The sequence below is a fragment of the Vicia villosa genome, linkage group LG5 (assembly GCF_029867415.1).
Source record: "Vicia villosa cultivar HV-30 ecotype Madison, WI linkage group LG5, Vvil1.0, whole genome shotgun sequence".
Taxonomy (NCBI): Eukaryota; Viridiplantae; Streptophyta; class Magnoliopsida; order Fabales; family Fabaceae; genus Vicia; species Vicia villosa.
In genome coordinates, this window is record NC_081184.1 from 163,203,497 (window position 1) to 163,223,262 (window position 19,766).

Here is a 19,766-nt window from a genome sequence, read left to right on the forward strand (position 1 = left end):
CAAACCAAACTAAGATCAGAAATAGTAAGACGATAATTATGATTAAAGCTACAAAATCATTATCTAATTCTTCACGCTTGATAATACTGACAACAAACAACATAATTAGAAGTAGAATGATGAACAAAATAAGAAATTTAGCCATTTGAAAAATATAGACAGATATTTTGATAATGGTGTGAAAGTTATGAAAGAACTAGAAGTATTTATATAGGTAATTTTGAGAAAAAATGCCCGTTATGTGATCGTTGTGGAAAAGGGAAAAAAAAAAAAGAAAAAGGTTAAGTGGGGTAAAAAGAAATCTAACCAAAATTTAAGTGTGTTAAATATCATCTAGTGGTTATAAGTGTTAGAGATAATTATAATATATAACATATAAGATAAATGAACACATATGAAAAGAAATTAAAATATGCGTATGGAGTTTTTAGACCTCCACTGAATATAAAAGAATATTTGCATTAGGAGTCTCAGACTTCCATTAAATATAAAAGTTAGTAACTACAAATAGGGTTATAAACCTCCACTAAAATATAAAAGTTAGTAACATCATATGGTGATTTTTAAACCTCCACTAAATATAAAAGTTAGTAACAACATATGGTGATTTTTAAACCTGCACTAAATATAAAAGTTAGTAACAACATATGATGGTTTTTAAACCTCCACTAAATATAAAAGTTAGTAACAAAGTGGTTTTTAAACCTCCACTAAATATAAAAGTTAGTAACAACATATGGTGGTTTTTAAACCTCCACTAAATATAAAAGTTAGTAACAACATAAATATAAATGTTAGTAAAAAAATAGTCATACTTATGATAGAGCACTTGACAAGTTGTCAGTTTTCTATAACAAGGAGTAAAGTAATAACGATAATGATAATAGTCACTCTAGTTATAAATCACTAAACTGATTGTCAGTTTTCTATAACAAGGGCAGATAAAAATAGTAATAAGATTAAAGAGGTAAGTATAGAATATATACCTACTGTACTGGAAACTTCTGATATAAACGACCATGCTGATAACATGTTAAGAAAACTTAATACAGAGAGATGGAAGAGGCTTAAAATATATTGTTTTATCTTTGAAAATGATTCATATGACATTACATATACCAAGAAGTGGTATTTATAGTGCTAAAATTTCACTACTATTAAATGTAATACATACTCCTATGCAAAGTTTGAAATTTTATGTATATAATAGATATATACTATTTATGAGTATTTCAAAATAGTAATAATAATAATTGCTTCTTACTACTATTATAACACTTAAGATTTATTCTTCACTTCAAAAATATTAATATAATTTATGTAATTTTTTATAGGACAAAATTAAAATATTCAATTGGATACCACCCAAATTGGGTAATTCCTTTCCATCAATCCACATATCCTAAACAAAACTTGTGAGAGGAATATAAATTGTTACCATAATTGTTGAAAAATTAAAGCAGCGTGTTATTAAAGTTCAAAAAACCCAAAATACAAATCGTAATGCGAGAACCAATAGCGCCATTCTCTCTGTCTAAACAAATATGGTTACTCGACGCTTCAATCAACTACCAATCAGCGACGACGAAGAAGAAGACGATTCACCTCCTTCCAAGCCACACTCCACTTCAACCAACTTCGTCCACGATAACGCTTCCAACCACCGCAAAAGGAAGGTGCTCAACCTTCAAGACGAGGACGACGACGACGAAGAAGAAGACGAGGCGTCGAACGCGAACGAGAAAAAGATGAAGTTGAATGACGATGATGATGATGTTGAGGAGGAAGAGGAAGCGTCTAGTGAAGAAGAGGAAGCGCCATTGGACGATGCTAAACCTGTTGGTGGACCGGTTAGGGTTTCCGGAAAAGGAAATGGCAGGAAGAGTCATTATCATTCGTTTGAATTCGACAATAACCTATACTCACTCGTATGAATCTCTTACTTCGTTTATTGCTACTGATTTTTAGAACTTGTAGAGTAGAATTAGTACAATGCATGATTTTCGTTTTTTTTTTTTTTAAATGAATGCTTAGTATTGTATGTTAACTTGTGATTATGAGGGTTTGGTTTGTGCATTGTTTGTGAGGATGATGATGGTTGGTTTGCAAATTTTGGAAATGTTAAGTTGTTGTATTGTTTTTGCAGGAGGATCCGGTGCTTCTTGTGCCAGAGGGCAAAGATCAAAAACCATATGTGGCTATTATTAAGGTTAGTTCCTTGCTCTGCAGCACCGACACCTTTGAAAAGAACGTGTGTTTGTGTCTGAAACTGAGACTGACACTTGTAATTATGTTTAGTTTATTCATATTAATATTAGGATGTGGTGTTGGTGTGTCAGTGTTGGTGTCGTGTTTCTGCTTTCTGTGCTTCATAGGTTCCTTGTCAAATAATTATGCATGTTGTTATGAAGATATGTTGGGTGCTTCATAGGTTCCTTGTCAAATAGTTATGTGTATTGTTTTGAAGATATGTTGGGTGATTCATAGGTTCCTTGTCAAATAGTTATGCATTTTGTTATGAAGTTATGTTGGGTTTGGAGAATAAGTAATAACTAATCAGTTTTGTTAGAAAAGTACATGGAAAACAAGTGATGTATTCCCTTGGTTGATGATTGATGCATTTTTTAATTGCACAATTTTATGTGTGTAGTTTTTTTAGAGTTTAGTTTTGATATACTGCAAGTGTAGAGATGTTTTGTAGAGTTTAGTTTTGATACACCTTTCTGTTTTCTGATTTTTGAAGATGTTTTTTCTGTCAGGACATTACACAATCTGTAGATGGCAGCTTGAAGATCATGGGGCAGTGGTTTTACCGGCCAGATGAAGCGGACAAAAAGGGAGGTGGTACCTGGCAAGCTAGTGACGGCAGAGAGCTGTTTTATAGTTTCCACCAGGATGAGGTTCCTGCGGAATCTGTTATGCATAGGTGTGTGGTGCATTTCGTCCCCATACACAAACAGCTTCCAAATCGTAAGGAGCATCCTGGGTTTATTGTGCAAAAGGTTTATGACACGGTAGAAAGGAAATTGTGGAAGCTTACCGATAAAGACTATGAGGACAATAAGCAAGAAGAAATTGATGAGCTTGTTCATAAAACTTTTCAATGTTTGGGTGAGCTACCTGACATCGAGATTGATGAAGCTCCTGCTGATCAGGAAGATTTGATTAGAGATAAAAGAATCTTAAAGAAAAAGAGTATTTCACCTCTTGATGTTTCAAGAGAGGACAGAACATCTCGAAGGAGTGTCCAACCTCTGAAACCTGAAACACCAAAGACTTGTTTAGCTAATACCTCAGAGCCTCATTATCGTATATTAGTGAGTTTTAATGTATTAACAGGTGATAAATATCGCGACCAAGGTTTGGTGAAGTTGCTTAAAAGTGTTCAGTACTTGTTTGATACTGATGACATCAGAAAGAAAAAAGACAAATGCAGTGACAGTTCTGATGCAATCAACAATGGAGGCAGCAACAAAAGTTTAGAAATAGAAAATATAGCCAAAGTTCTGAAGGTACTTCTTAAAGTACCCAATTGTGGTTCTGATCTCTTGCATGGGTTTATTTATATTCTCATAACCTTTTTACTTGTTTCCCTTTCTCTTGAGGACTATAATGAATTCAGCATCTACCTTTTCTCACTCTACAGGATTCCAAGTCTTTTATCTGGCCAGATGTTGCTGTTCCAGCTGTAGTTGCTCTAGAGAAGGCTTCACATGAAGCATTTCCATCAGATTCTCAGAGATACAGCCAAAAACTACGACAATTAGCATTTAATCTCGAGGTTGGGAGTTACTTTCAATATGGATTGTTAACCTTAAATGTTTATAAGCGATGTCCTTGAACTTAGGAGATACAAAATCACCTCTAACTGCAACATTTTATTTCGGATAAGTCCCCTGTGGGATTTTCTCGTACTTGTAGTTGAATAGATATTCTATTATATTATTACTTATTAAAAATCAATGTCAAGAAGATTACACGTCTAATCAAATGGGGTCAATCTTAGCTCGGCTATGTGTAGGTCATGTGACTAATGATGAGTTATTGATTTATTTTATATTTCTGTTGTATGGATTGCTTTTTTTTTTTTTCTATTTCTGTTGTAATTAATATCATTTCATATTTTTGATATGTGAATATTTGCTATAGTGTTTTTTAAATGCATTTGTGCTTGATTGTCTTGTAAAGTTTTTCTTTGAGCTTCAAATAGGGGTAAGTTGAGTGAATTTTTGACCATTCTCTGAATGCTATGGTCAACTTACAGTGAATGATTTTTATGTTCAGTAATGAGTTCAAGCAATGTGTTAGTTTTTTTTTTTTTTTGCCTAGATCCACATCATCTATGGTTATTCATAGTTGTTAGATGAATACTAGCTTGTTGGTAAAACTAGAATTAAGGTTTTAAGGGTGTGATTCTTGTAGCTTTTTGCAGGTTGATGGAATGCTTATAATTTTTTTCCTGACCTTGTTTTGCAGAGCAATGCATTTTTGTTATGCCGTTTATTAAAGGGAGAGCTTGAACCTTCTAAAATATTGACTATGACACCTACTGAATTGAAGGTATTTAATGAATGCTGTCTTTTCAGCTTTTTTTTTTTTTCATTTGGAACTTTGAAGTTCTATTTTTTGTAAATCAAAACTTTGAAGTTCTCTGCTCATGGTGTTTTTTTCTTGTAAATTTTATGCTATTAATTTCTAATTTGATAGCTTCTTGTAAATATTTTGTTCGGTCAATACAATTGGTTCAACCTTTATAATTTTCAACATATTTTATCTATTGATCACATTTCAAATGCTAGTAGAATAAGGGAATATATACTTTTGCTATGATTATTGTCACTCATTAATTTGTCATGTGAAAAAAATGTTACAACCTTTTCTCAAGATGGGTCTAAAAACTTGTTTAACCTCTAATTAGACCGGATCATAGTGAAAGATTTAAAAACGACCACCCTGCATCGGGCCTAATGATTTGTTTTTCTTGTATTTTCATTGAAGCGTCATTCTTGGGTTAAATCAGCACACTGTAATTCGCTGGCAATATGTGATCAATTGAAGATCAAATAGTACTTACTATAATCAATTGATGATCTGTTATAAATGTGTTTATTTTCTATGATGATGTTTTGAAGGTGGACTGTACTAGTTAAACGTGCAGGACTTGGTTAAAGAATAGTTGCTACATCTTAAAATGCGAAGTGTTGGATAAATTTTTTAGAATGTACTATTAGAAAACTGCTTGTGCTTTTGAAAGAGAATAAATTTCAGGATGTACTGACAAATGTTGGATAAATTTCCAAGTTCTTACTAGTAACTTTGAAAAGATTAATCTGATTGTTGTTTTTGTTTTATTTACTGAATATTTGAACTCCAGGAGGGTTTGACTGCTGATGAAACATCCAAGGATGAACCCGAGGAGCCACAACACATGCAGGTCACTTTTTGCTCCACCATAACAATCTTATGTTATCTATTAAGCTGTGTGATTATTATCTACTGACTGTCAGCTTTTCCACTGGCGAATCAGATGACGGATACACGCTGCGAGCGCTGCTCAGAGCGTAAGGTGGGCGTGAAGGATATTATTCGCGCAGGACGCGCTGATAGATATATGGTTTGCACCTAAACATTTTACTAATATTTAAACTTTGAAATTCATCTCCTGCATTTTGATGACTTTGGTTTGATTGCCGCTCTGCTTGTTCAGCTGGAATGTATCGAATGTGGTCATTCCTGGTCTGCCTCGCGTGATGCGGTGTCCATGCTGACATTAGATGCATCAGATTCAAAAAGAAACGTAGGCACAGCCCCATGGGCAACTGCAAAATTTGAAAATGTCGAGAAGAAGCTGGTGAGTCCGCGTGAAACTGACAAGTCAAGCAATGACATCTTTATGCCGCCTGTATTGGAAAGCCATAAATCATTTGGCAAGTCCAGGAAAGATCAAAACATGGAAGCTTCAAAACGTGCTGACTAGGATATAAATATTCTGTCTTTTAGGACAAGTGTTTTTGTTTGATATGAATATGTTGATAGTAGCAGCAAAATATTGTTGTCTTGTAATGGATGTTTAACTTGACAAGAATATATACTTAACGTATACTTTTACAGTGAGATATACTAACTTGCCTCAAACACAAAGTTTGGTTTTGTGGTGTGATGTTGATATTTTAGTTTTTTTTGTTGTTAAATATGAAAAAAATTCAAAAAGAAATGTTTTTAACATTAAATCATTGGGTCGATGATTCCGTGAGTATGAGGCAATGACATAGTCGTTAGTTGATTTTCGGTGTCCCATGCTGTCCCTCCATAATCCATTCAATTCAACATGCAATTGCAATATCTTCATTTTTATTGCTGTCTCTGAGTTTGACGCTTTGACCCAAAATTCATTATTTTTCTCATTATTACCTTCACCGTAGGCAAATTTACACCTCACTCCTATGCTCGAATTATTAAAAAAGCACTCAATTTGACTTGGTCAAGCTATCTGAATAAATTGATTATGTAAGCACAATTTTAGCACAAGGGCATAGTTGTCAATAAAATAGACCTAAGGAACTCAATTTGAGATCTGATTCTTAACTCGACAAAACTGATTATGGTGTTTAAATATAGTTACTATAAATATTAAAAATACAAATTAAATGTATGATTCCGTTCCGAATAAGTTAATATATCATTTGTCTAAAAAAAGTTATTATGTCATATCTGGCCTTCCCAAAACCATATAATAACATAATTATTTGTTTCCCCAAAACAACTTTCTTTTACTCTAACAAAAACAAGATAACTTGTCTTGCAGTGGTGGAGCCATCCCTAACTGAATTTCCACAATTACCCTTCTCTTTTTTCTTTATGATATGATCAAATTTTGTAGTTTTATGGTGTTAATTGTCTTTTCACATAGGGTACCGTCTCTTTTCTTTCTTGGGTTGCTCATTTACTTTGCTTAGATCGCTGGTCTCATGCTGACTAGTACTACTGAATATGACCCAAAATTAAATAAAAAAATAATATTTATATTTTATAAAAAAATAATAAGAAAAAGTAAATAAAGAAAACCAACATGATTATGATTATGATGGTGTTTGAAGAACATGGCATGACTATGTAGGGACATCATGTGCAACAAACTAGTAATATGCAAAACTTGTTGTCTCTTCTTTCACTTGTTCACTTGTTACCATTCTCTCTCACTTAGTTTCTGTTTCTAACATCACTTTCCGGAATCACTTATTGCTTTTCTATAGTGGTGATTGAACTGAACTTGCTTTTTTGCTTACACTCTTTTTTCTAGCTTATTTTGGATTGTGATTTTGAGTGTTACTATACACATGTGGAAGTACATGGCTCTATTCTCAAATGGGTTGGTTTCTTAAGTTATTCTCCTGCAGTGTTTATGTTCAAGATTGGAAATTTATGATTCTGCATTGAAGCTGTTTGTTGAAAGTTCCTCAAGATCTACACTCCAGTATGTTCTTTTCCTTTTTCTGCATTCTTCATTGATTTGGTTTGGTATCTTAATGACAGTACACTTTATTATAAACAACTCATTGGTGACCCTTTTTACTCAAATCTCATCTGGGCATTATACAGATCATGCAATATTCTCTGATGTATAATTTTTTAGGGTACTGGTGGGTCTCCCTTTACAATAATAATTGCTTCAAAGGTTATAATTGGCATTTTAGAATTAAATGTTTTAGGTGGATTTAGATGATTGTTCTGCAATGCAGGTATCTGGGTCGTGTCGGACACTCGGACACTCACACACCTTCAATATGAAGTGTTGGTGCTACATTGTTTATTTATTACTTGTAGGCATTGTTGTATATAGCATTTTTCCACAAACTAATTTATGTGCATTTTGGTTGTTGTTTTCATGTAAAGGTGTTGCAGGTGTTTGGATTCATCAATGGGGAAAGAGTTGGAGATGGATCTCAATGGAAAATCTTCAGAAGGTTTGAGTCCTAATACTGTTCTTCCACCTCAGCAATATAATGTGAATGTTAAGAAGAGATCTAAAAAAGGGAAATCCTCAGGGAAAAATGAAATTTTTACCATGAAGGAGGACTTTGCAGAGATTAAATTCGCCCGTTTCCGAAGTTCTTCGTGTAAGGACCGTCTCTCTAGGATACCTCATGGGTTGGAAGGTGATAATGTAGAAGAAACAAGGAGGGTTTCCATGTATCAGAGTTCCCAGGAAGTAAGAGACATAAAGAAAATGGGGGGAAGGAAAAAGTTAGAATTTTCAAGGAGTGACATCTCTTTCTCAAGTAGCATTGTTGATTCTTTATGTGGTTCAGATGATGATGATTCCAATCATAGACCTTCAGATATATCTCAGTATTCAAATTTCGGTTCTAGATCCTCAGCTTGCCAGGAGCAGGACAATTCAAATGATTTTATCGAGATTTGCATGGATACAAATTTTAAGAATAAAAAGTCTAATGCAGTAGAAGGTAGAGGTTCTGTAAATTTAAAGTCCAGAAGTAATAAAGTTGCTGATTCTATAATGAATGGTAATTTTCTTCTTGAAAAGGACGGAGTTCACTCATTGCAGAAGTCACTCTCTGCTAAAGTGGAAGCCTCTAATTTGATATCTCCTTTGGAAAATGATTACTTATCAAAAATGCGATTCAATTCCGTCAAGAAAAGGATGAATAATTTCAAAAAGTCGAAGTCTTTACGAAGTCCACTTAGTCATATTGCGGAAACTAATGATGAGGTAAAATCAAATGAGACATCAGAGACTATAAGCAACAGGACTCATCAGAAATATTTGCTGAATGACTTATCGAACCCAGGAAAGCATTCTGATATTATTTCCGAGTTTATCAACAGAGAAATCAAGTATTCGGGTATAGCATCTTCGCCGGTTCACCTGCATGGTAATCTCAAGATGGGAAGCAAACACGGAATGCCTTTCTTTGAGTTCAAGGTGAAGTGTCCTGAAGATATTTTTGTGGCCAAGACATGGAGAATAGGTAATGGTTTTAATTTTGTATATACCTTTCACTCCACCGATTATAATAGAAAGAAGAGCAATGCTACCGAGCTGGAGTCTCACGATTTTGACAAAGATTCCTCAGTAGTAGCAAAGATGCAAGTTTCAAGTAATTTAGGTTCAGAAATAAAAGACAAAGTATCTGACAACTCTATGGTGACGGAATTTGTGTTGTATGATCTTTCACACTCAAGGCACAGTGTTTCGTCCGAAAGAAAGTCTTTATGTGAACAAAATGCGTGTAAAACTCGAAAAGCTTCCCGTGTTGAACCGAAAGAAGAAACTTTTGGGATGGATTTTGAAGAGAACATAGCAATCAGAAACAAACTTCAAGACAAGCCCCTATCAGGCAAAGTTGAATTTGTCGATTCAAATTATTTTCCTTTGTTGCCTACTGAATCCTCTTCGAACCTCGAAATAGCTGCGATTGTCTTGGAAATTCCATTTTCTAAGAGAGAAAGCTTGAAGTACAAGAGAGGTGATAGATTTTGCGATGAAGAATATTCCAACATAAGCAATCTCTGTGCAGTAGTTGATCAGAGTAGAAAGAGTCTTCTTGACAGAAAATTCCCGGAACAGTTGAAGGTGGTAATACCAACAGGCTACCATGGTATGCCAAACGCTGAATGCCGGGGTCCCTCATCATTACTTGATCGGTTGAGACATGGAGGTGGTTGTGATTGTGGTGGTTGGGACATGGCTTGTCCCCTTGTAATTTTAGGCAATCCTAGTCTTCAATTTGCTGAAGATCACTCACTTGTAGAGGAGTATCAACCACTGGAACTTTTTGTTCAGGTAAAACTTGAATTTAATAACAAATGTTTCTTGAAGGGACTTGATAGATGAACACTACAGTATTGTTAATTTTGAGTTAGTTAGGAAACGCATACATCTTATTACACTTTTGCATCCGTTTTCGAAATGGCTTCAAATTTTTTATGGAACTATTCATTATACTAAAATATATTAACTGATTCAAGCAATTCATAACGGTAGTACGAATTGAGTTGATTCTGCATGAACCCTATGATTCAGTCATTTGTGATTCATTGTATGACAGGAATTACTGGCTTAGTTATGAGATTGTTATTGTTTTTTTAACCGATATACTTATCTGAACTTTTGGTGCACAGGGAGCAAAAGAAAGTAGTCCTACTTTTAGCATGAAAATGGTTGAAGAGGGGAATTATGCCATTGATTTTCATGCACAGTTATCCACATTACAAGCATTCTCCATTTGTGTTGCCATTTTGCATGGAACTTCTCCATTCAGCGGTGCAAGGAACCAAAAAAACCCGCAGCTAACTCAATGCAGTTCATTGAAAATGCTTCTCGAGGAGGATGTAGAGTGTTTTTTCAAATCGATCACGACTGAGAAGGAGACCGTGTGCAAGACTCCAAAAGGAGTTCCTAGATCCTATGTGCCGAACCCACCTTTTTCTCCTGTTGCACGCGTATAAAGTTTACTAGGATAGCATGTTAGTCATTATTAGTTAGAGATTTCAAAAATATTCTTTGTAGCAAGTTCTTGAAAGTATATTAGACAGAAACCCAAAATTGTTCATATTGTAACGTGGGATAGAATCAAGAATGGGGAGATGAAGAGAGAAAGAGAGCATAGCAGTCTTTTCTCTCTTTCTGTTTGTATCTATTGAAAATAAAATAATGTTCTGAAATGATTATGAGGGGAAGTGGATTGGGAGTATATCATTTTTAATTTTACATTAGATAAATTTTTTGAACCTCTCCAACATACATACATACATACAAGATGTAAGGAATATCCTGTTACTATCAGCTTATCAATCATGCTCCTTACTTTTGCTTTAAGATCTTTTTCCTACAATTATTTTACTTTCTCATTATTTCTTAATTGTATGAACATTAAGAGTGATTACAAATTGATTGAATTGACTTCAAATAAACATTAAAAAAGAACAATTAGTTTCAGGTATGAATTGATTTTAGACAAGTGATTAAACAGGGGTTGTTATTCTAGAAATCCTAGAATGCCAATAAAAAAGAAAAAATTACAATAATCAAGGTATACTCTCTAAAACCTAAAAACATTATTCTTTATCTTATTCATTCATTGACTTAGGTGTCAGAGTGTTTACAACTATCATTCCTCCTTTTCTTTTAGTTCAGAGGGACATTCGAAAGATAAAAAACCCGGCTAGAAATTGTCTTATTCAAACCAAACTTTTCACCAAAACATTTTGATCTGGGTCGGATAGAGACCATACTCTATTTATCAAACATTATGATATAGTGTGAGTAACAATATTATTGGTGTATATTATGATATAATGTGAGCAACAATTGTTGAGCAAACACAAACACTTTGCCAAAGAATTTGAGATCAAGACTTTGGAAAAATTGAATTACTTTATGAGAATTGATGTTGCTTACTCTACGAAAGAAATCTCTACAAATCTCAATAAAAATACACTACGATCTTTTGTGAGAGATTGACAAGACATCATACAAATTTGCAAGTACATTTATTGTTTTAAGTGTAAAGTTGAAAAATGCAGTAGAAGATATTATAGTTGATAAGAAAATGTATCAAAGATTGGTCTAAAAACTTACATATCTCTCATATACTAGACTTGATTTTGCTTTTGTTGACATATTAGTCATCCAATTCATGCATCGACAAAGAAAGATTCAACTACAAGCTAAGCTCTAAATTGTGTAGTATTTGAAGGAAACACGTAGTAGAGGTATTTTGTTTGAAGAAATGGAAGTGCGAATCTCGAAATATATATTGATGGTGATTATGCACGGTCAATTATGGATGTTATTGCACTTTTCTAGTGGATGAACCAGTAAGACTGCTATTAGTAGAGTCCATAATACTGTGCAACATTATAGAACCAAATAATTAAAGTTGAACACCAATCATTTAAAAAAAATTGTTTTCAAGTTGAAAATAATATTCAGTTTGATAAAGACTGTATGTTCGGACATTTAGTAAAGCTCATTTAGTAAAGCTCATTAGATTTAGACTACTCTTACTCTATATAGAGATTAGTTTATAACAAAATATGACATTGAATTGATTTTAAATAAACATAAAAAATGAACCATTAGTTTCATGTATGAATTGATTTTAGCTAGTTTATTAAGCAACCCCATAAACTTGATTAATACAGGTTGAATAATAAACTAGCTAGGGAAAAAATATAAGAAAAAAGACTTCATAAATATAAGTTCAAGTGGATGTTTGCATGGTTTCGGATAGTGTTTAGATTGTACTTGAGTAATTTATTTGAAAATATGAAGTGCTAGGATTAAAATTATTTAGATAAATAGGTGGAGTAACATGGTGTCCATTATAAATTTTTAATATGGTATACAAATTACAACAATACATAAATTCCTCAAAAGAAATTCAAATTTCTTTAGAAGAACAACATAATTATTCGGAATCAATAAACAAAGAATTGTGTTAATCTTACAAGATTTTCTGACAAACCCTTTAGTGCGTCTCAATTGATGATTACATACAGAGACAGGACTTGCAATGCAGATAAATCATGGTCAACTTAGGGAAGCATGATTTCTCCAATGGTTGATTGCTACATATCTTTTGCCCCTGCATTGTATATGTCCTTGATATACATACATCAAATATACAGTTTATGAACATGCTTGCAGCTTGTGGCGCCATTAAACTTCTCTCCCAAGCAATATCTAATAAATAATACTATAAGGTATTGAGACTTGGCGATGTTACTGATAGCACTCTTGTCGTCGTGGTGAATTTATAAACCAGTGGGAAGTGGTGATTCCAGAGAAAATACACTTTTGAAAAATTCATATGAAGCAAAGAACAATGATCCTTGAGACATGTACATAATCAGCCTCGGTGTCAACCCCCTGAAGACATACATAAAAGGAACATCCAAAAACAAATTTCATCATGCAAATTGTATCTGAATCAAACTCTGGAGATAATATTTATAGTGTGACTCTTGTTTCTGTCATCAGATATTTTCTTCTAATTTAAACGATAATGGGTAGACTCAGAAAATAATACCTGTACAAGCCCTTCAAACCTTCCGTCTTGCTAATTTTGTAAAGGGCGTGAAACACACTATCATATTGATTTCTTGATCCCGGAATCTGCAGTGCACTGACTTTCATTAGAAGCAGAAAGTAAGAATAGAATAATACAAATAATTAAAAAATAATGTGTATTATAATTCTTTTTAAATATAATTTGGAAATAACACGATAATAGATAATAGATACAGTATCAAAAAATCATACTTTCTATAAGAAGTCTCAGAAACTGTGTTACTGCTTCTGCGCTATTCACTAGTGGTAAGAAAATTATATAATTGAAGGTTTTGTTAATCACAAACCTGTGTCTGTAATCTTGTCTTGATGACATCAAACGGAGTTGTGAATAAAGCAGCAGTAGATCCAGCTAATCCTCCACACACTAACTACAGAAATTGATAAAATCGTCTGATTTTACATTCACTGCGGTGAGAGAAAAAAATGGTAGTTTAAAAAGTGCAAAATAAAGCACTAACTCACAGTCTGAAGTGTGTGGGATTGAATACTAGAAGATGGCATCACTTGCTTCAGGCTTTCATATGTGTAAAACTACAATGGAAAATGGATCACAGACAACAGTCACAAACAAAACCTTGGTTTCAGAAGAACTTGGGAAAGCAATCACAAAAGAATATATGGAGTAATATGAATGGAGGGGGCTTGGATGAAAACATTAACAATCACAAGAGGCTTCTACACTCGTATTTAGACATTAAAATTTTCAGGGTCAAAGGTGGCAACCAATACGCAAAATAGTAAATCTCTGGCACGAGGGACTTTTGGGCATACACTACCAATTCCTCCTCATTCATGCCAACCTCCCCCTCGCACTTTAGATGCAGAATGCTGACTGGGATAAAGCTACTTCAATAAGAACATGCATTGAATGTTGAAAACATCTACTAACCTTGATCATTGAATGTGGGATATTTCGGCACAATACAGCTTTCCAACCCGCATATAGCGAGTAAAGACCACCATTTCTGATAATTCCAACCAATGCATCCCTGCATAACGGTATATACATTAAGATGAATGGCAAAGTAAAATTAATACAACCATACAAGTCTTGCATGGTAAAACAACAAAGTTGGAAACCATGAGCTTACAGCCTTACACATACATGATAAGGTTTTCAACTTGATGTGAATATCTAAGACTGCCAAATTTATATATAAATTTTTTACAAGAACTTCATAAAGAGTGAACACAAATTACAGTAATCGAAAACAGTTCATGACAGACACATAAATCCGGGTCATGCTTAAAACAAGCAGTTTTATGTCATGACAGGTACAGATGATTCAAAGAGCCACACATACCAGCAGTTGCGATAATGAGATCCAATTTGCATCTGCTGCTTTATTCGCTCACTAGGAGTAAAGATGAAAGATGTAGCAATGCTTGCACAACCACCTCCCACACAATGGGCAAAGGAATAATACTCCTGCACAAAAAGATGGTTGAAATCTCATTCCGCTAATAAGCATAGATGTTATGGTAAGATCCTGACTAATCCTAGATATTTAAATCTAACGGAACCATGTTGACAGTGACATTTAACTTGCAGTTTCTCTCAAATAGATGATTCAATTCAAGACAGCAAGGATAACTGACATGGAATGACCCCACTTACAAATCAAATATGGAGAAAGACAAACTACCTTTGGCAGATAAGGAAGCAAAACTGCTTTAACTGATTCATAAGTGAAAGTGTAAACTGCAGAAATTGGAGCTGAACAAGCAATGTTTGTAGTAATTCCACGATATAGTCCAGGAAAACCTGAAATCAATCCACAAACTCGATGTAGAAGCTATCTATTTGAAGATTGAATTCAAAAGGAAAAGTGATCTATATGAAACAAGATAAAGAAGTTACACAAACATCTAGCAAGATTGTGATTTTGCTAAAAAACCAAACCTCTATCAGAAACAATTGATTTGCCAATGTAAAAGATGGACCTCTGTTCTGCACGACATGATTGAATGACTGTCTTGATTGTGTCAACCGGATGCAGACAACAGCTGACACACACTCCAGCCATCGCCCCAGAAAAAGCATGTTCTTGCTTGGCTAGGAAATGGGAAGCCTGCTTATGATTCGCAGAGAAAATCTGAACCTTTCGTTCATTATCACTTATATCTAATAAATTTCTTCTTTGAATTTCCATTAATTCATTATCATCAATCTTATATTGGCACTGCACAGAAGCACTGTTAGAGGTAGCTAAAGAGCCGTTAATATGATAATCTGCATATATACTAGAAGATAGGGTCCGACAAGCATCATCTTCCATCCGATTATCAGGTACAGCTTGAAGAAAATAGTCTGAACAAAGTGGGTTAACTTCTTTTGTCATAGGAACTTCATCATTAGATAATGATGAAGCTTCATGTATTAGTACAACAGGATCACACACATCGCTTTCCTTAACCAACGAAGTGGTACTCGTGTCTATTGAAATGCAATCCCTCGCAACCAAAGAACTATTTTCCAGGTTCTCCGGCTCAGTATCTTTACTCCCAAGTTCCTTTTCATTACAATATTCATTTGAATTTTTATCATGTGCCTGCACAACTCTCTGGAATAAAGAATGAATATAATCTCGGTTTCCATAAGAAGATTTAAGCATCAACATCTTCTGTGTTACCGTAGGGAAATCCAATTTTTCCTGCAAAATTTGTGAACCGAAGCGAGTAGCGCCCGGATTAACCGAATAATAATTAGTTGTATCTGAATTAACCACACCATTTCTTTTATGAACGCAACTGATAATTTCATCTTTTGAGAATCCTTTGTCGTCATAATCTCGGTTCACATTTTCCTTCGGGAGTAAAAAAGACAGCGGCCGACTAGCAGAATCCCATAAGTGGCGAATTGCAGAAATGAGCTGAGGTGTTGTCAGTATCTCAGGGGACTTCATTCGAGAATATTTACAGCATTGCTTATTCTCATTATAGGAAAGAGACGGCGAACAATCTACACGAGAAGGATCAACCTTAGAGGATATCACTCCGTCTTGAATCGACCAATACTTGACGGAATGTTGAACATTTTTAGGCGATTTATTGCATCCAGACATCTTCTTAATTATAATTTGAAAATGTCTGGACAGAGTAATCCTGAAAATAAAGCAGATTACAGTTTTATTTTCAATTGCAAAATTGTAACACTTTGTTCTACTATAAATCTTTGAAATTGAAAATAAAAAATAAAAATAAAAAACAAATTATAAATCTAGCTATATATATATATATATATACTATGAACACGAGGAAGAAGAAGATGGAGAATACTAACCAGTGTTAAATCCTCTTCATTTGTGTGATATAGAAGAAACGAAGAGAATCGCGCTCCAATTGAATTTCGGCATATCAAGAGAGCTAAGTGAACGCGGTTTTCTGCAACAGTAAAAAAAACTGAATCATGTAATGATTATGGATACATAAAAAGGGGAAAAGATGAAGAATATAAAATGGAACCTTGAAGAGAGCGAGAGTTGAAGAGAAGCTGTGAAAATCATGTTGAGGATTGACCGTGAAGAGGGTTTAACTGAATAAACCTACACAGTAGAAACAAAAGATGAAAAGGGGAAAAGATGATGAATGAAAAAGTGTCTGAGCCCGGGTTCGAACCGGGGACCTCTAGTGTGTGAGACTAGCGTGATAACCGACTACACCACCCAGACATGTTGAAATGGAATTGCTACAAGTAATTATATACTATTATTTTTATATTTTTCATTGCAACATACGTTCAAAGTTCAAACCTCATTATAAAAAAAAACATTTAAACCTTATGATATGAAGTTGAGTTTGATCAAATTTTATATTTTTATTTCATTCATTATGAACAATTATTGAATTGTGGCATTTCTTCCTTCAGCTATGTATACAATATCACAAAAAACATTGTTGAAATGAAAGTTATAAATACAACATATTCAGGGCTTGTTTGGATCTATTTTGTTTTTTAATTTCTAAAATATGTTTTATAAAATTGTTTTAAAAAGATAATACTAATTTTTTTGTTTTGTAATATAGTTTTTGAAAATACTTTTAAAAATATAAAAAAATAAAAATATTTATTTGATAAAGTTATTTTTAAAAACTGTTTTAGAGATTAGGAAAATTTATAAAAATAAAAAAAACTTTTATTATAAGATTAATAATTAAATTTTAAATTACTTAGTAAATATATAAATATACAATTTAGTTGCTAAATAAATCGAGATATAAATATCGTATAATTAAATGTATAATTTAATTTATTTTTAGAATATAGTTAATAACTTATTCACACAATATTTTGTTATCAAAATGATAGGATATAAGCAATACAAACATAAGTATTAAGAAATAACACAAAAACTTTTAAGTGATAGAGAGTATAATTATATTATTTAAGTTACTTTATTAGTTGTAGTGATATTATATTTTAGTTGGGCTTTTCAATTATCATTTAAGTGGGCTTTTAGTGTTTAGGTCTTTTCTTAAAAGAGGAATGAGATATTTGGAGATACTTATCAAAATCTCTTCTATTTCTAGAATAGGTTTGATATTGATGAGAAATTATGGAGGAGGTGTTTGTTGGTTGAAGTTGTTGATGATAATTATGGTAGTAATATGAATGAGGAGATGATGAATAAGATGAATATGAGTTAGGGTTTGGTGGATGTGGTGAATACCCATGATTTGGATACAAAATTGGTGATGGTGTTGGAACATATGGATTTGTGTAATAGGGTGAGAAAAGTTCCCATAGAAAGGATGGAAATGAAGGTGTGGTAGGAGTTATGAAAGAGGGGTTTGTGGGATAGATAGGAGGAATGCTCCATTGATGAGATGAAGGTGTAAGATAGGGGTAATCCATAGGAGGATTTGAGTACATGATGAAAGCACCAATTTAGTGATAGAGAGTATAATTATATTATTTAAGTTACTTTATTAGTTGTACTGATATTATATTTTAGTTGGGCTTTTCAATTATCATTTAAGTGGGCTTTTAGTGTTTAGGTCTTTTTTTTTTAAGTTACTTTATTAGTTGTAGTGATATTATATTTTAGTTGGGCTTTTCAATTATCATTTAAGTGGGCTTTTAGTGTTTAGGTCTTTTGTTGAATTATCCAATTGTGTCATTATATAATGTAGTGTCTTTCACACATTTGTGGTATCAAAGAAAAGAAATGAATCTTTATTTTCCTTAGTTAATTTTATTTGTCTTCTTAGTGTAGAATTTACAGCTTTTTATTAGCTTTGTTAGGGTTCTTGTTTTAACATCCTAACATTGGTGCTTTCATCTTTGAATCTCAATCCATGGCATATTCATATTCTCATACTTTCATTCCTCCATCAACATTTTATCATTCCTCCATTTCTCCTTATTATTCCACAATTACAACCACACCACCTATATCATCTAACCCATATCTACCATCCATAAACTCATACCCTCCATGTTACTATTCATTCTCAAATCCTCCATTTTCAACTTTCACTCCACACCAACAACAACACATAAATCCTACTCCACCACAACCTCATGATTTTTTTTTCAACAACCAGAAATTGTTCATGAGTTGGAAACTCTAAGGCAATACTTAATTGAAACTCAAAAAATAGAAAATAAATATAGAGAAGAGTTGAAGAAAGATATTCAAAATCTTTCAGATTCATTCAAAAACTCACAAAAGTTTTTGAAAGAAAAATATTCATTCAGGCGAACTTATGGAAAACAACCCGCAGAAAAAGAAGGCATAGAAAAGGTATGTGATTCACAAAACTCATCTACGGTGCCACTCCCGACGAAAATAGCGGTAACAACTCCGGCGTCTTTTCCGGTGAAATTTCCGGCAACACCTCCGACGACAATTTCAAAGACAAATCCAGTAACATTGCTGTCATCATCTCTTTTGATGAAAGCTCAGACAACACTTCTAAAATAATCTCCGGTATCATTTCCTCCAACAACACTTTCGGATTTGAAACAACCACTGACAAAAACAATGGTAACACCTTTGAAAATTTCTTTGGTAACACTTCCGGCGTCTTTTCCGGTAACAGTTCTGACATCTCCGGCGATTTTTGCAAATTACGTTAAGTCAACATTTACAACACCACTTTTGCTGTCATATGCCAAGCCATCAAAATTACAACCGTCATCAGAAATACCGTCATATTTGCAACGACCACCGCCGAAACCACCACCAATTTTTATTTTACATGGAAGAAGAAGGAAAAGGAAAAGAGAAGTAGAAGAAGAGAAAAAGAAAAATAGTGTGAGAGTGAGAGAGAATAAAAAAAAAAGAGGAGAGAGAAATAATAAAGAGGAAGAAAGAATTATTGCTAAAAGTTTCCACGCGCCTACCAACTGTCTCCCTTCTCTCAACGAATACTATGTTTTGTTTTTTTCTAGTACATGTTCAACCACGATTATATCAAGTAGCACTATGACCCAGGCCTGCAAATTGTTTTCTCTCTCTCTCTCTCTCTCTCTCTCTCTCTCTCTCTCTCTCTCTCTCTCTCTCTCTCTCTCTCTCTCTCTCTCTCTCCATCACACTAAGGTCACGTGTCTCCCTTACATCCAATCAGAAACAAGCCATTCAAATTAAGTCCAACAAATTCACGTGATTACCGGTCTTTCAATTAGCCAAATCACCTAGATGCATGGTTTCTACTTTCTTGT

The 19,766-nt window shown here is 33.6% G+C and overlaps 3 protein-coding genes and 1 non-coding gene across 6 annotated transcripts; 2 read left to right on the forward strand and 2 right to left on the reverse strand.

Moving 5' to 3' along the window:
- The first annotated feature begins 1,449 nt into the window (after positions 1 to 1,449).
- LOC131603634 (uncharacterized) lies at positions 1,450 to 6,151 on the forward strand. Its single transcript, XM_058876032.1, has 8 exons — positions 1,450 to 1,928; positions 2,147 to 2,209; positions 2,760 to 3,512; positions 3,647 to 3,781; positions 4,477 to 4,560; positions 5,375 to 5,434; positions 5,528 to 5,614; positions 5,708 to 6,151. Exons 1-8 carry the CDS (start codon positions 1,545 to 1,547, stop codon positions 5,975 to 5,977), a joined length of 1,836 nt encoding a protein of 611 aa, XP_058732015.1. The 5' UTR covers positions 1,450 to 1,544; the 3' UTR covers positions 5,978 to 6,151.
- Positions 6,152 to 7,022: 871 nt separating this feature from the next.
- On the forward strand, positions 7,023 to 10,743 carry LOC131603635 (uncharacterized). The gene is made up of 3 exons (XM_058876033.1): positions 7,023 to 7,474; positions 7,894 to 9,805; positions 10,144 to 10,743. The coding sequence occupies exons 2-3, from the start codon at positions 7,919 to 7,921 to the stop codon at positions 10,468 to 10,470; spliced, it is 2,214 nt and encodes a 737-aa protein (XP_058732016.1). The 5' UTR covers positions 7,023 to 7,474; positions 7,894 to 7,918; the 3' UTR covers positions 10,471 to 10,743.
- Positions 10,744 to 12,092: 1,349 nt separating this feature from the next.
- On the reverse strand, positions 12,093 to 16,719 carry LOC131603636 (mitochondrial aspartate-glutamate transporter AGC1). 3 transcript variants are annotated; one of them, XM_058876035.1, is made up of 10 exons: positions 16,565 to 16,719; positions 16,383 to 16,483; positions 15,003 to 16,204; positions 14,743 to 14,864; positions 14,404 to 14,525; positions 13,989 to 14,088; positions 13,562 to 13,630; positions 13,384 to 13,467; positions 13,056 to 13,141; positions 12,093 to 12,895 (listed from the first exon to the last, which is right to left on the reverse strand). In XM_058876035.1, the coding sequence occupies exons 3-10, from the start codon at positions 16,162 to 16,164 to the stop codon at positions 12,781 to 12,783; spliced, it is 1,860 nt and encodes a 619-aa protein (XP_058732018.1). In that variant the 5' UTR covers positions 16,165 to 16,204; positions 16,383 to 16,483; positions 16,565 to 16,719; the 3' UTR covers positions 12,093 to 12,780. The 3 variants fall into 3 exon arrangements, 2 of the variants coding, with proteins under 2 accessions (XP_058732018.1, XP_058732017.1); XM_058876034.1 differs by having other exon boundaries at positions 12,094 to 12,895; positions 14,404 to 14,528; positions 14,746 to 14,864; XR_009284472.1 differs by lacking the exons at positions 12,093 to 12,895; positions 13,562 to 13,630 and having other exon boundaries at positions 13,077 to 13,141; positions 13,384 to 13,504; positions 14,404 to 14,528; positions 14,746 to 14,864.
- TRNAV-CAC (transfer RNA valine (anticodon CAC)) lies at positions 16,697 to 16,770 on the reverse strand. Its single transcript has one exon. It is a non-coding gene; the product is annotated as a tRNA-Val (tRNA).
- Positions 16,771 to 19,766: the final 2,996 nt, after the last annotated feature.

Coding starts and splice junctions, on each gene's coding strand:
- LOC131603636 (XM_058876035.1), bottom strand. CDS start 16,164: ATGTCTGGATGCAATAAATCGCCTAAAAATGTTCAACATTCCGTCAAG. Junction 13,631..13,988: donor TCCCACATTCAATGATCAAG/GTTAGTAGATGT, acceptor TTTCCATTGTAG/TTTTACACATATGAAAGCCT. Junction 13,468..13,561: donor AATCCCACACACTTCAGACT/GTGAGTTAGTGC, acceptor CAATTTCTGTAG/TTAGTGTGTGGAGGATTAGC.
- LOC131603635 (XM_058876033.1), top strand. CDS start 7,919: ATGGGGAAAGAGTTGGAGATGGATCTCAATGGAAAATCTTCAGAAGGT. Junction 9,806..10,143: donor CACTGGAACTTTTTGTTCAG/GTAAAACTTGAA, acceptor TTTGGTGCACAG/GGAGCAAAAGAAAGTAGTCC.
- LOC131603634 (XM_058876032.1), top strand. CDS start 1,545: ATGGTTACTCGACGCTTCAATCAACTACCAATCAGCGACGACGAAGAA. Junction 1,929..2,146: donor ACAATAACCTATACTCACTC/GTATGAATCTCT, acceptor TTGTTTTTGCAG/GAGGATCCGGTGCTTCTTGT. Junction 5,435..5,527: donor AGGAGCCACAACACATGCAG/GTCACTTTTTGC, acceptor CTGGCGAATCAG/ATGACGGATACACGCTGCGA.